The sequence below is a fragment of the Mytilus californianus genome, unplaced genomic scaffold, assembly GCF_021869535.1.
Source record: "Mytilus californianus isolate M0D057914Y unplaced genomic scaffold, xbMytCali1.0.p SCAF_2, whole genome shotgun sequence".
Classification (NCBI taxonomy): Eukaryota; Metazoa; Mollusca; class Bivalvia; order Mytilida; family Mytilidae; genus Mytilus; species Mytilus californianus.
The window spans coordinates 72,818,591-72,832,400 of NW_026262668.1; the positions used below are offsets into that span (position 1 = coordinate 72,818,591).

The following is a 13,810-nucleotide window of genomic DNA, read 5'->3' on the forward strand; positions in this document are numbered from 1 at the left end:
TTAAAATGCAATACATTGATGAGTCCAGCATATGTTTTTTCAAACACATATGCACAGTCTTTGACTTTGGTGCAATGGGGATGTTTTGATTTTGCTGTGAAGTGTCGGATGTTTACTTCATCGTTGAACACCTATATTTAACTGTCAAGACGTAGAACAACAATCAAAGCTTTGTTCCTTTGATATATTGATTAATTTTCAGGTAGTTCAAGAGACTGATGTCCTACGTTCATCTCCATGTACCACATATCCTTTCTATTCAAATGCCAATTCAACATCAACATGTACAAGAAATGCCAAAATTTGTATTTAAATTAGAACACTCAAGAAGTTAAAAAAATGGTAAAAGATCATATTTGATTAGGGCTATTCCATTAAAATGTATGTGGGAGGGTAGGAAGGGACTTTCAAAATATCCCTACAACCAAGAACCATATTTTAGATAATTTTGCATAATGGTAATAGATGCATACTGAAAAGAGACCCATGACCCACATTCAATAGTTAAACTTCCCTTCCTACCCTCCCACATACATTTTAATGGAATAGCCCTTATTCCAACAATTAGGCTTTTGAAATGGAAAAAATGCATTACATAAGTTGAGGTTATAATGTAATAGATGATCCTACAATGATTTTCACATACAACCCATTTTACTTACAGTTCTATCTTTTAACTTAGATAATGTTTTTTTGTAAATATACTTACGCTAGGAAACATCAGTCATGGATAGACGTATTCAATACTGTTTATCTACAGTTGATCTGAAAGATGGCCTAGGATGTTCAATCATACCAATATAGATTCCACCACTGCAACAAGTGTGTTATGATATTTCTCCACTCGAGATAGTTAAATTTTAATATTTAAAGTGAGGCTTGTCGAGCTTTTTAAATAATTAAAATTTAACTGTTGAGAGTGGAGAAATATCGTAATACACGAGCTCTTGTGGTGGAATCTGTTTCTCTAATTTTTGTGCTATTTTCACATTTCTTGATCGGTGTGAGAAAACTATTTCTCCTCACTAGTGAAATATCTGTTCTCGGCAAATGATTAGTTGAAATTTAATCATGACGTCAAATTTTCTTGGTTTCTTCTGAATTTCCTATTGTGAGGTCATGAAAAAAGGTGACCATGCCTGATGACTTCACATATAAAGAACACAACTTTCTGCAAATCTTTGAAAAGGAAGGATAAAAATCATTAGAGAAACAGATTACACCACTATAACTCGTGTATTACGATATTTCTCCACTCTCAACAGTTAAATTTTAATTATTTTAAAAAAAGCTTGGCAAGCCTTGCACTTTAAATATTAAAATTTAACTGTCTCGAGTGGAGAAATATTGTAACACACTTGTTGGAGTGGTGGAATCTGTATTTCTCTAATGATTTTTATCCTTCCTTTTCAAAGATTTGCAGAAAGTTGTGTTCTTTATATGTAAAGTCATCAGGCATGGTCGCCTTTTTTCATGACGTCACAATAGGAAATTCAGAAGAAATCAAGAAAATTTGACGTCATAATTAAATTTTGACCAATCATTTGCTGAGAACAGATATTTCACTAGTGAGGAGAAAATTTTTTTCACAATCGGTTGAGAAATGTGAAAATAGTGAAAGAATTAGAGAAACATATTTTCACAATGATAAAAAGTTTTCTTTCTACTGTGACTTGACTATATGTGTTGCTGTTTACCTTTACCTATTGTTCAACCAGATTGTAAAATTGACAATACAATTTGGACATTCAAATTGACCAGTTGGTATTATTGAGTCTACCTTGATGCTACCTGTACTGTTTTTTTCATCACCTAACCCAACCTTACAGCATGCTTTTTTCATGAAGTTTTTCTTCACCTAGGGATATTCTATTATAAAATTGATAGGGAAGAAAATATTATATCTAATTGTGACCCAGAAATCTAAATCAGTAAAAGATTTTCTTAACTGCATGTTAATATGTATGAAAATTAAAAATGATTTTACGTAATAAATGAATCTTTAAATTTTTTAACCCTTATACATAGTATTGTCCAGTTGTCAGTGAAACAAGAAATAGCTATTCAAGTGTTTTCAGTTTCAGTTTTCAGATGGATATGTTATGCATTACTTCATATATCTCTTCAATTTATTTTCATTTTGGAGTATTATTCACAGTGTTTGAAATCTTTTGTAATCAATGTGCATAAAATACTGGGATTTATTTTATTTGAATTCACTTATTAGATTCCATCTAATTTTGCTTCTTAAAATGGACTTGTTTTTTCTTCCAAGAATGGATTGTCATGAATGTATCAAGGAAGAAATCATTCATTCAAAATGTTTTATATGGCATTCACATGATGATATACATGTTATATTCGAAATAATTATGGAATATACCTTGCAGTGTTTTTCTTTGAAATCTATTAGGATTTTTGTGCATAAAAATACTGTGTTCACTCAAGGGAATTCACTTTTCATAAGATGGGATTTAGTTAATCTAAAAGGTAAAAAAAATAAAACTGGAATGCAAGTAGGAGAAATAAGTTCATCCAACATGTTTCTGTGGTTTTAAATGTGATTTTGAAAATTATCATTATAAAACTCTGGATCTAATATGAAGATAATTCACCTGTTTAAATGTGATATATATATATCATGGAAATAAAATAAAATGTGAATACATTGGATATAGTCTTATCTAGTGATAAGGTGAAAAATAAAAGCAAAATTATTCAAAAAATTCATAATGTGAGGATAACAATTTTGAATGGGATATTGGAAATAATCATAATAAAATTCTGGATCTAATATTGATTAATTGGGACATATATCATGGAAAATAAAATAGTAATACTGTGGATATAGTAAAATCAAGTGATGAAGTGAAAATGTAAATAAAATATTCCAAAAAATCTGTAAAGTGAAGATAATTTTTTTGAATGTGATATTGGAAATAGTCATAAATTACAAAATTCTGGATCTGCACCTGTTTAATTACATATATCTATCATGGGAAATTAAACAGAATCCTGTGGTTATAGAAAAAAATCTAGTGATATAGTGAAAATGTAAGAAATATTCCAAAAAGTTAACAAAATTAGGAAAATATATTAAAATTATTTCAAATAGTGAAACCGGAATACTGAATGGGATATCAATATCAGTGCCAATAAATAAATTAATGAACAAAACAGTTTATTCATAACTATTATTTTGATATTTTACTATGCATAAGCACTTTGTACAAGGCTCATGTCAATAAATATTGAACAAATGTCTAACTGAAGGAATGCACACATTTGTTCTGGTGTCTATTAATTCTGGAAAATTATGGAAATTATGATATTATTAAGATTTCCACAAGAGTTAAAAAAATTATTTTGAGTTATCTCCCATTAGAAGAAGCTAAGGAGGTAAGAGAGGTCTTTTCATCAATATGAAAGAAATCCAAGCACTCATAGTATTTGGCAATGAAAATGTAGTGCATATAACATGCAATTAAATACCCTGCGAGAAAAAAAACCATATACATTCTTGTTCTGGCTTGCTCACTCCTAAAATTAAAATAAAAAGCTCTTGTTTTCCTTCTAAATGTTGCGTTTCTTTGGCAATTGCATGGCCAATTACTTTAAGGAATACATTCATTTCAATGAAAAAAGACTATAATTACATGTGTATTTCCTTTACTTGTTTTAGGATTCTCTAATGAAAACATGGGGAAATAAATCTTTAAAAATCAGCAGTATTTAACAAATATTAGAACATAAAATACGTTTTCCACATGGATAACTTTTGAAAGACCTAACCCAGTTACACTACAACATTTACAATTGAACAGGTGAAGTGATGGGACAGACTCCAGGTAGACTCAAAATGCATGAGTGATCATCTATTAATTAACTCTAACAATACCAACTGGTCAATTTAAATGTCCAAATTGTATTGTCAATTTTACAATCTGGTTGAACAATAGGTAAAGGTAAACAGCAACACCTATAGTCAAGTCACAGTAACATCACTGTGTCACGCTACAGTTATAACAAAATCTACCTTCAGTATTCCTAAATTACCTTCTTTGTTTTATTGTTAGATCCATATAGTACAGTGTCTCCAACAAAATCTATTCTCCTTAATGATCCTCTATCTTCTAACTGTTCAGATTTAGATGTTCTGAAATTGGAGACAGAAATTAAAAAAATGCACAGGGAGAAAAAAAAAAGATCTGACTCCTTGCATTCAAAATATCAAAATATATCTTTACAGTTCAGGTCAAACAAAAGTATGTGTGAATATTAATGAATAAGAGAATATGCGTGGTATACATCACTGAGGCAGCAACCCAATGCAAAAAAAAATGCTTTCTTCAGGTCAACATTAGGTCTTTCACAACAGACAAATGCCTATACAATATGTCAAGCTCTGAATTGCCTGGAGTCTAGAAAAGTTGTGAATTCATTCAAATAAGACAAAGATTTGCCATCAACACCAATTATCCCCAAAAACCAAAATAATATAATAAGGGTATAACATAAGACAACAACTGAGAAAGTTCCTGGCAAGTACTTGACACGTAGCAGGTTTAAACTATTTCTCTTCAGCCCTCAACTTGTTAATTTGTTACTTTGGAGTACTAACTTTGTTAAATCAATTTCTAAAATGGCATAAGAACACTGACTTACTCTGCTTTTATCTTTGAAAATTTTAAGAAAATTAGTTGAAAAATGAATTTTTAACCATTTTAGGAAAATAATGTATTTTTTATGGAATATGCTGTAAACATATTTTTGGAGGGTTTTATTTTCAAGATTTAAATGTAGGGGTTAAATTCGTGCACCCAATGATGAGTGCCCTTTTAACATCAATATTATTGATTTGTACATACTCTTCACAGGGTGGGGGGGGGGGGGGGGGGTGGGGGGGAGGGGGGGATTTTTTTTTCAACATTTACAGTATAAAAATAAAATTATAGAATAAAGAATAAAGTAAAATTGATATATTTGTTTTTGAAACTACTGTATATCTCATGATAATAAGAAATGACATCTTACCTTAAAGATTTGTCTTCTTGTAAGTTTCCAAATACTCCAGGATTCTTTGTATTCACTAAAATAAATCAGTTAAACTTTAAAAGTATACAGTATACATAATCAATTTCTAAGAACTAAAATACGGAGAAGGGACAAAAGGGGACAGTAATCACCAAGTAATCTTTGTTGACCAATGCTAAAAGTAATTGGCTATTCCATTTAAATCAAGCTGGTACATATATTAGGGAAAATTAATCTTTTATGTTTAAGGGGGGGGGGATTAAAATTCCCCAAAATGTTTTACACAAATATGAAATATGCATAATAAGTCGATTTCAGGCACAACATAAAAAATTTATGTCTCTTACTTGTATTCAAGACTTCCATTTTTAACAACTGCATATCATGTAAATCTTTTCCTATTTTTGAATTGTTTCTTTGTTTATATAATGTATTTCTTCATTTTTTTGTCATGTGACAGACCATAACATCTGTTTAATATGGTTTAACATATTCTAGCTTCCTTCTTCCCATTTCTTAAATCAAGATATTAAATGTTATCTGATACTTTGTACCTTGACATTTAAACAGGTGTTAATTTCTGCAATATTTTGTAAAGAAATCCCCAAAATATACTGATCAATAATAAAGTAAGTACTTTTGGAATTAAATATTCAAATTGCTATATCTTTAAAACTTAAGCAAAAGGATTGGTCAGAAATTTGACACATTAGTTTCGACATCAAGAGATTTATATTTTACAAGACTGAAGAATTTCAAAGTAGAAAATTTTTAAACTCGAAAAACAAATTCTTTGTTACCTCAGAATTTTTTTTTTGACAAAATTGCATCCCTCATTGAAGTCCTAAAAAAGAATTAATTTTAATTAAAACTTTTTTACTGTGAAACCCTGTTTCAAGATTGGATGTGAAGATTTCTGCAATAATTTTTATCTGAAGAATTTTAAACTTTTGCTTCCATTGCTTTAATTTCAAACAAAAATAAAATTAAATCATTCAAATTACAAAAAAAGATGTGGTACGTTTCTTGAATTGCTGAGTATATTAATGTACAGTTAAACCTGAATAACCAAACCCTTCATATAGTTCCTGTTGGAACTTATATAATGCTCACTTACCACGACATGCAATAAATATTCTATTTCAACCTGTGTATACCAAACACTTGTAAGTCTCAATAAATGTACTTTAAAAAAAAAAAATCAAAGTTGTTGGTTAAAAAAAAGGATTTTATTTCAATTATTTATACTTACCAGTCAGAAACATACTTTTGGATTATCTTTCTTTACTACTTTCATAACTCGCAAACACACAGATGATCTTGATTCAAACATTAACTAACCCAGATCATCCTTGTGGTTCATGCTTCATTTATCTTTCGGCGTGTACAAAACACGTTCAGTTCGCATTCGGTCAGTAAATGTTTTACTGCCGCAGTATTTGTCGTTTGACTATGACTATATAATTGTTTAACTATGGAAGAAACAAATAGAATATCCGAAGAAGACTTAGAAAGTGATTCTGTCGGTATTACTATTACCGGAAGTACAGGTAACCAAATTCGTGATACCAAAATGGCCAGAACCGGCAACAAATCCTCAACAAGTAAGTCTAAAAAACGTTCGTCCAAGACGGCAGATCTAGAAATGAATTTTTTCAGCATAGAAAAAAGCTTGAAAAGCGGTTTGATAAACTTTTTGGCTTGCTACAGGCAGCTAATAAAAATGCAGATAGTTCTCATACTGGTGGGTCAGCCACGCAGGAGAACGATGTTACGAGAATGGATAACGTCCCTGTACAGAGGGAATGCAGACCATTAATTCCTTTGGAACCTAACTTGAATGAAGATTTAGGTAGTCCAAGAATTGTAAGAGATTTTGATGAACGCTCAGAAATATCTTTAGAAGTAGATCGTCGAGAGAGACGAGATCTGTTGGGTCTAATTTCAGATCATGAAGACAGTGATACTCAATCAGTGAGTAGTCATTTACTTGATAAAAACAGTAATGCTAATAAAACTGACAGGTTTAGTAAATACTTAAACTTAATTACTTACACTACATGCAACAATAAAGTTGATAGACTAGCTAAAATTTTTAAGGATGATTTACCAGGTGACAATAGTGACCAGTCAGTAGGTTTAATTTTAGATGATTCACAAGTTAAGATTTTATCTTACTCTTAGAGAACTCAACATCCTGAACATTTGTCTGCTTATAAAGGTGAATATAGATCATGTTTTCCTGTACATGAGAAATCTTTACCAGTGTTACAAGTGCCAAGTTTAGATGATATGCTAGAACCTATGATTAAACGTGTGCATACAAATAAAACCGTGAAATCTTGGGACAAGCAAAAACAATTATTTTCTCAACCTGTGAAACAAATTGAGAAGCTATCCTATTCTGGACAGGTAGCTTCCAGAATTGGAATAATTTCTATTTCGTATATGCAACAAGCTTTGGGCACTTTGTTGGGTAATTTAGAAAATGACAATGCTAGTGAAGAAAATTGTCAATTAGTTAAAGATTTATTTGCTATGTCAACCAAATCTCTTGACCAAATGGGTAGAGCTGGAGCCTTTCATCATATGATAAGAAGGAAATGTGCTGCAACAGATGCAGGCATAAATAATTTAAATCACATTCAAGCTAAGGTACTTTATTTACCGCTTTCTGACGATGGTGTTTTTGGACAAGGTCTGGAAAAATAACTTGAGAAAAGGAAAGAGCAAAGGGAACAATTGGAAGATTTGTTACCCGAATTTCACAAAACCAACAAAAGAAAGTTGGACTATGATAGTCGTGATAATTGGTTGAATAAACAATCAAAGTTTGCAGGAAACTCAACTATCCAAAAGTATGTTTCTGACTGTTAAGTATAAATAATTGAAATAAAATTCAAAAATTTGTAATCAAGTTAAAATTTTATGAACTATTTATACTTACCAGTCAATATTCCCACCGCCGCCCCATGCTTTAATTTCAGTGCGGGTGTTATGTACACGCCGATAAACTGAAGCATGAACCACACGGATGATCTGGGTTAGTTAATGTTTGAATCAAGATCATCTGTGTGTTTGCGAGTTATGAACGTAGTAAAGAAAGATAATCCAAAAGTATGTTTCTGACTGGTAAGTATAAATATTTCATAAATTTTAACTTGATTACAAATTTTTGAATTTTTCTTTAAAAATATTTCCACTACATATGCATTTTCTTACAAATATTGTAACTAAGGAACTGTCGTCTACCAAATAAAGATAAACATGAGGTTTTTTATAATCAGAGCCAATTTAAGTAATTTTTTCTATAAATTCTCAATTTTAGATAAATAAGTTAGATTTTCAAAATTTTGGACTATGAAATTTATTCAATTGATCTAGCGATCAAGATTTCTTAAAAAATATAAATAAAGGTTGTAAAGCTGCAATGATCAGCTGAATCTATGCACAATGTCAACAAGAGTGTACACACTGAAATGTTTTGCCTGCTTTACTGACCATGAATGATATTAAAGATAAAGTTTTACTACAAGTATCAAATAAACCCAACATTATCATTGATCCATGACAATGAGGTCAAGGTCAGATAAACCAAGCCAGACAGACCTTGCAAGGAACCCATATACCAATAATAGCTTCCCTGTTACTCATAATAAGTGAGAAATTCATATGATTAAAAAAACTCTACATTTCTTTTAAGCACTTTCTGAAATATTCAAATGAGATCAAGGACAATGGACATACGACAGATAAATACTTTATAACCTGGAGGATACATATCTTGTATAAAGAGGCGTCTGTATACAAGATAAGAAGCCTCTAGGTTCACTCTCTGAAATATAAAATTCTTTCAAATAGTTGATGACCCTGCTGGATTGTAATCCCTATGTCTTGTATTAGGCGAGACAAAAATGGCACTTCTCCACAACTGAAGAGTAAGTACTGTCTTAAGTACCACAATTTTATCCAATGGAATTGAAATTAGAAAATTATATCAAAGAACCTCCATATATCATTCCTGCTAAATTTGGTTTTGGTTAGAGAAAGATTTTATTATTGTAATTTAACATTTAATCCTACCATATTTTGCCTGGTCTAATCTTTTCCTCCTGATACATAAGCAGGTTACTAGTATAATCACCATGACAACAAGTACAGCTCCAGCTATAATGCCACCAAACACTGCTGGTGATAACACAGAGTTTACTCCATTAGGTTGAGAGAGGCTTACTGTTGTGGCCTCTGTTGACATCTCCTCCTTAGTTGTTGTTTCAACTGCCAAAGGTGGCAAAGAGGCTAGAAGTACATTTTTACATATTTACTTTTTCTATAATAAACACGGAAGAGTGATTCATAATTTTGTTTTGGCATTAGATACATCTTTGCTGTGTATGAGTATATTCACTATATTAAGCATAAGCAGATCAATTGAATACTTTTTGTATAAATTGAATAAATTTTTAAAATAGTATGAATAAGAAGCAGTTTTGGAAAACAGTGTTTTTTCAACAATGTTTGACTTTATTTTTTTTAATGTGACTATAAAAATCTTGAAAAAGTTTTTTACCCAAAAAAATTAATATTGTGACAGGGGAAATAACTCTAGAAAGTTTTAAATGAAAACCACCTGTTGATGCTGTGTAATCAAACTTGTCTCCTACACCCGCACCATTTACTGCCATAATAGTAATCTTGAATACATGGCCTGGTGTTAGATTTTTTAATATCCCTGTAGTCAAATCTGTTTGGATTCTTTTGACCACTTCTGTAACAAATTAAATATCATGGATTTATATAACAAAAAAAAACACAATTTGGTTATGAAATAATGAAATATAATTGGGGAGACAGTTGAGAGGAAAAATTGAATGGGGAGAGAAAAAACAGTAAATCAATGATGTTCTTTCCATGTAAACAAGTGAGATAACCAGATAAACTCCCCTAGTTTAACACAAAGGAAGTAAGTAAATAAGATTCTTAAACTAATACTCAACACAGACAAATATGCTGTAAAAGAAAATGAAAACAAAAAATAAAATCATGAAGAACTTCTGTTAGTTAATTATTACTGAAAGACAATAAGATCGATGCAGCTAATTTGGTAACAAAAATCAAACGGCTGTCATAAAAATTACTCATGCAACTTCATCAAAAACTACCTTGACCAAAAACTTTAACTAAAAACTTTAACCTGAAGTGGGACAGACGGACGGACAGATAGACGAACAGACGGACGAAAGGACGGACAGACGAAGGACGCACAGACCGAAAAAACATAATGCCCCTAGGTGGGGCATAAAAACCAAGACATTTTCAAGTTTAGTGAGATAAGGCCTGGTACTATATACCAGGAAGTTGTCATAAGTTGCGGTCACGACAAACATTATGACCTGATTCTCACCGGACAAAAAGATGTACAAAAGTAGTCTATTCTATCATATCCTAAGAAACCTTTTGGTTATTTTACAGTATTGGCTTAGGGTTGCTCTGGAAAACGTTATCTGGTGGGTTTACAGGAACTTACATATACATTTCTGTGAGTGGTTGTCATTCAGTATATGAGTGGTGGGGTTCTGAATAATTGCCTTCAAAAACCCCCATATACTTTTTTTTAAAAGAGCTTTTTACTAGAATTCAATACATGGCATACAATTTTACCTTTTAGATATGTATATAGGGTACAAACTATACTAGGTAATTAATCCTTTATCATAAATCATAGAGCGTAATCTATATACAAACAACTCTTCAGTTTATTTACATACAATTTTTATTCACAGTCAGTAATATCTCCTCTATATAGATTACACCAGGTTATTAAAACACATAAACTTACTCGCCTCTTGACATCATGTATAGCCACTTCTAAGTCAAATATAATTTCTAGTACAACTCAACTGTACTTTGGTACTTTTTAATTATAAGAGGACTTTAAATAACTTTTATTCATCAATATGAAGGACAAATAGTGACCCACAGATTTTCATATTTTGGTTACTGCATGTTTTTCATGTTTTTGGGTGACAGTTTTATCAATTTAACTTTATATATATATACATAACAGAAAATACTTACTGAATAGTTGTACCGTTTGTAGTCTTTATAGACAGACAGAAAAAGGAATTAAAAAGATGAGATACTGACCTATCACATTAACAAGAGAATGAGATGAAACAGCAACTTCGCTAGATCCTTGCAATATCAATTTCAGTGTGTTTAATCATCTAAATATTACAGGCACCCAGAAATGTTGCCCACCAGAAGCTAAAGCCTTCTATTGTATTATTTGGATTAAAATTACACTTATTTAGTATTATCTATAAAATCCAACTTTCTTAAGAAAGTAATTCTAATATCACACTTTGCGATAATAGTTCCCAAATTGGTTTAAACAGTTTAACCATCCTATTTTGGTGATTGGTTTCAACCTGTTTATTATGATTTATATTATTTAAACCAATTGTCAATTTTAATTTGATTCAATAATTAATAATTATGTAATTGATATCAGGATCAGTGAGTGGTTTTATCTAATTTTCTGACATAATCTCCTGGTCTATGGATGGGCACTGAGGACAGTCTGATTTACCTTATACATTTGATTTATCCTAACCTGACTTCCAATTTGCAAATTAATATATTTGTTTGTCAATGTAAAGGATATTTACAATGTTTAACTGAAATCAGAGATTTTTTCTGAAGAAAAAAGCTACATAAAAATGTATATTTTGTACTAATAATATAAGGAGACTGATTGTAACCTTATACTTTGTCACTGCAGGACAGGGTATTTATTGCTTATTGTTTAATTGACTGTACTTCATTGCTTATTGTTCAAAAAGTCACATCCAGTGACTAATAAAACAAGCAAAATTGCAATGAGAACAAATAACAAGAGTTTAATTCATGAAAAAGTGGGTGGGTCCAGAAAAGGGCAGATAATTCTAATACTAGACAAGTATGAGGAATCTAAAACACAAAACGAGTCTGAAAAAGATATTAGGAGTCATCAATTATGAAAAAAATTTGAAAGATACAGCCATTTATTTGCCTCTCATTATCAAATTATGAAAATATCAAGAAAGTGCAACGAGTGCAACCCATTAAATATCACATTATCATCTCTATTTGAATATCTTTTTCATAAAATATATATAAGCATATTAAATAATAAAATAAACTTACCTTAATCTAACATCCCATATGTAATTTAATCCTTAACTTTCTGATAGGAAATGTTCTATTTATGGCCAATCAGTCAGATTATTATATACATATTGTTAAAAAATAATTATATTTCATGTATAATCATAATTCCAAGCAAGATATTTATAAAACTTCACAATATAATCATCAAATAAGATTTATTCACCTATTATATAAACAAATCTCCAATGTCAGTGATCTATTTCAATCTTTATCAATACCTTTAATTAGATATCATTTTACCTGTATAATTTAAACAGGTGTGTAAATTTAGCTTTAGGCCAGTTAAAGTTAAAATACAGATTACTGAATAATTATGAGTGATGAAGATGATATACATCAAGATTTGTTTTCACCTCTTTTATATCATTGTAATCAGAGACATATACTACGAGAGACTGACGACTCTACTTAATGGTAATATAATCTTTTGACATATCATATGGCTCTCTCATTATAAAACTATTTTTACACCGACTGACATACATTCTAACTTTTATCTTTTTTCTTCATTATTTTAGAGAGGTGGTGTTGGTATGGTTATTACTTCTTGTTTCTATATATAGTACAACTACGATGTTATAAAACATGGAAATCTAGATGACCTCTAGATAGGATATTAATTATGCTTAAAAAAATTCTATTTTTAGTAAAAGTGACCTTGACCTGTTGACCCAAAATTCATAAGGCTTTCTCCCTTTTCCTATATCTTCCATCAGATTAATTTCATTCCAATGAAGCTACCATGCAGAAGGAAAAAATGTTTCGTTTTTATTAACAGTGACATTGACCTTTGATCTGTCGACAAAAAAATAAGACTTTCCCCCTTCTCTTTCCCTCTCATCTGTGTAAGTTTCATTACAATCAGGCAAGTAAATCTCAAGTTACCATCTGGAAACCATTTTCCACTTTATTGTAATAGTGACCTTCACCTTTGACCTTTTAACCCCAAAATCAATAGGTTTTTCCACCCTCCAAATATTGATCATTTGTATTAGTTTCTTTCAATCACGCAAGGGAAACAAACTCAAGTTATTATCTGGAAACCAATTGTTTCGTACACACTGACAGAAGGATAGACAGACAAAGCCAATACTAAATGCTCCTGAAATATTTTCTGGGAGCATAAAAATGTTACAAAGTAGGACAAATATTTTCTGATTAACTTAAGTTTTTCTTATACTAAATTTGACAAACAGTACCCAAATCAGACAGTGAATTAGAAAGCTATTTAACCTGAAGCAGCCTTCAAAGAAAATATTTGCTCAAGTAAAAGATTTATTACCAATGAAAAAAATATAGCTTTAAGGAAAATCTCATTTCTATATTAAGACCTAAATTAAAATCATACCCCCTAAGTTTAGTCCATATAATCGTAAGTTGATAAATTTTTATAACTACAAATTTGTTAAGACTGACTATATACTTTGGCTGTGAACCAACTATCCTGACAGTATGATTACTTATTTAACAAATTGATGTTCAAATCCTCAGGAAAATCATTCATGTCTGACACATCCTGTACACATCTTCAAGTACAAAGTCAACATATTGTAGACCATTTGTA

At 30.6% G+C, this 13,810-nt stretch overlaps 1 protein-coding gene across 1 annotated transcript in view; it reads right to left on the reverse strand.

The window, feature by feature from the left end:
* The window catches only part of LOC127727671 (cell adhesion molecule DSCAML1-like), a 73,503-nt gene that overhangs the window by 6,193 nt on the left and 53,500 nt on the right, over positions 1-13,810 (reverse strand). Inside the window, exons 23-26 of the mRNA XM_052234787.1 lie at positions 9,665-9,802; positions 9,118-9,333; positions 5,035-5,089; positions 4,057-4,156 (exon numbers count right to left, since the gene is read on the reverse strand). Of these exons, the coding sequence (XP_052090747.1) occupies positions 4,057-4,156; positions 5,035-5,089; positions 9,118-9,333; positions 9,665-9,802 (509 nt within the window). The remainder of the gene's footprint in view (positions 1-4,056; positions 4,157-5,034; positions 5,090-9,117; positions 9,334-9,664; positions 9,803-13,810) is intronic.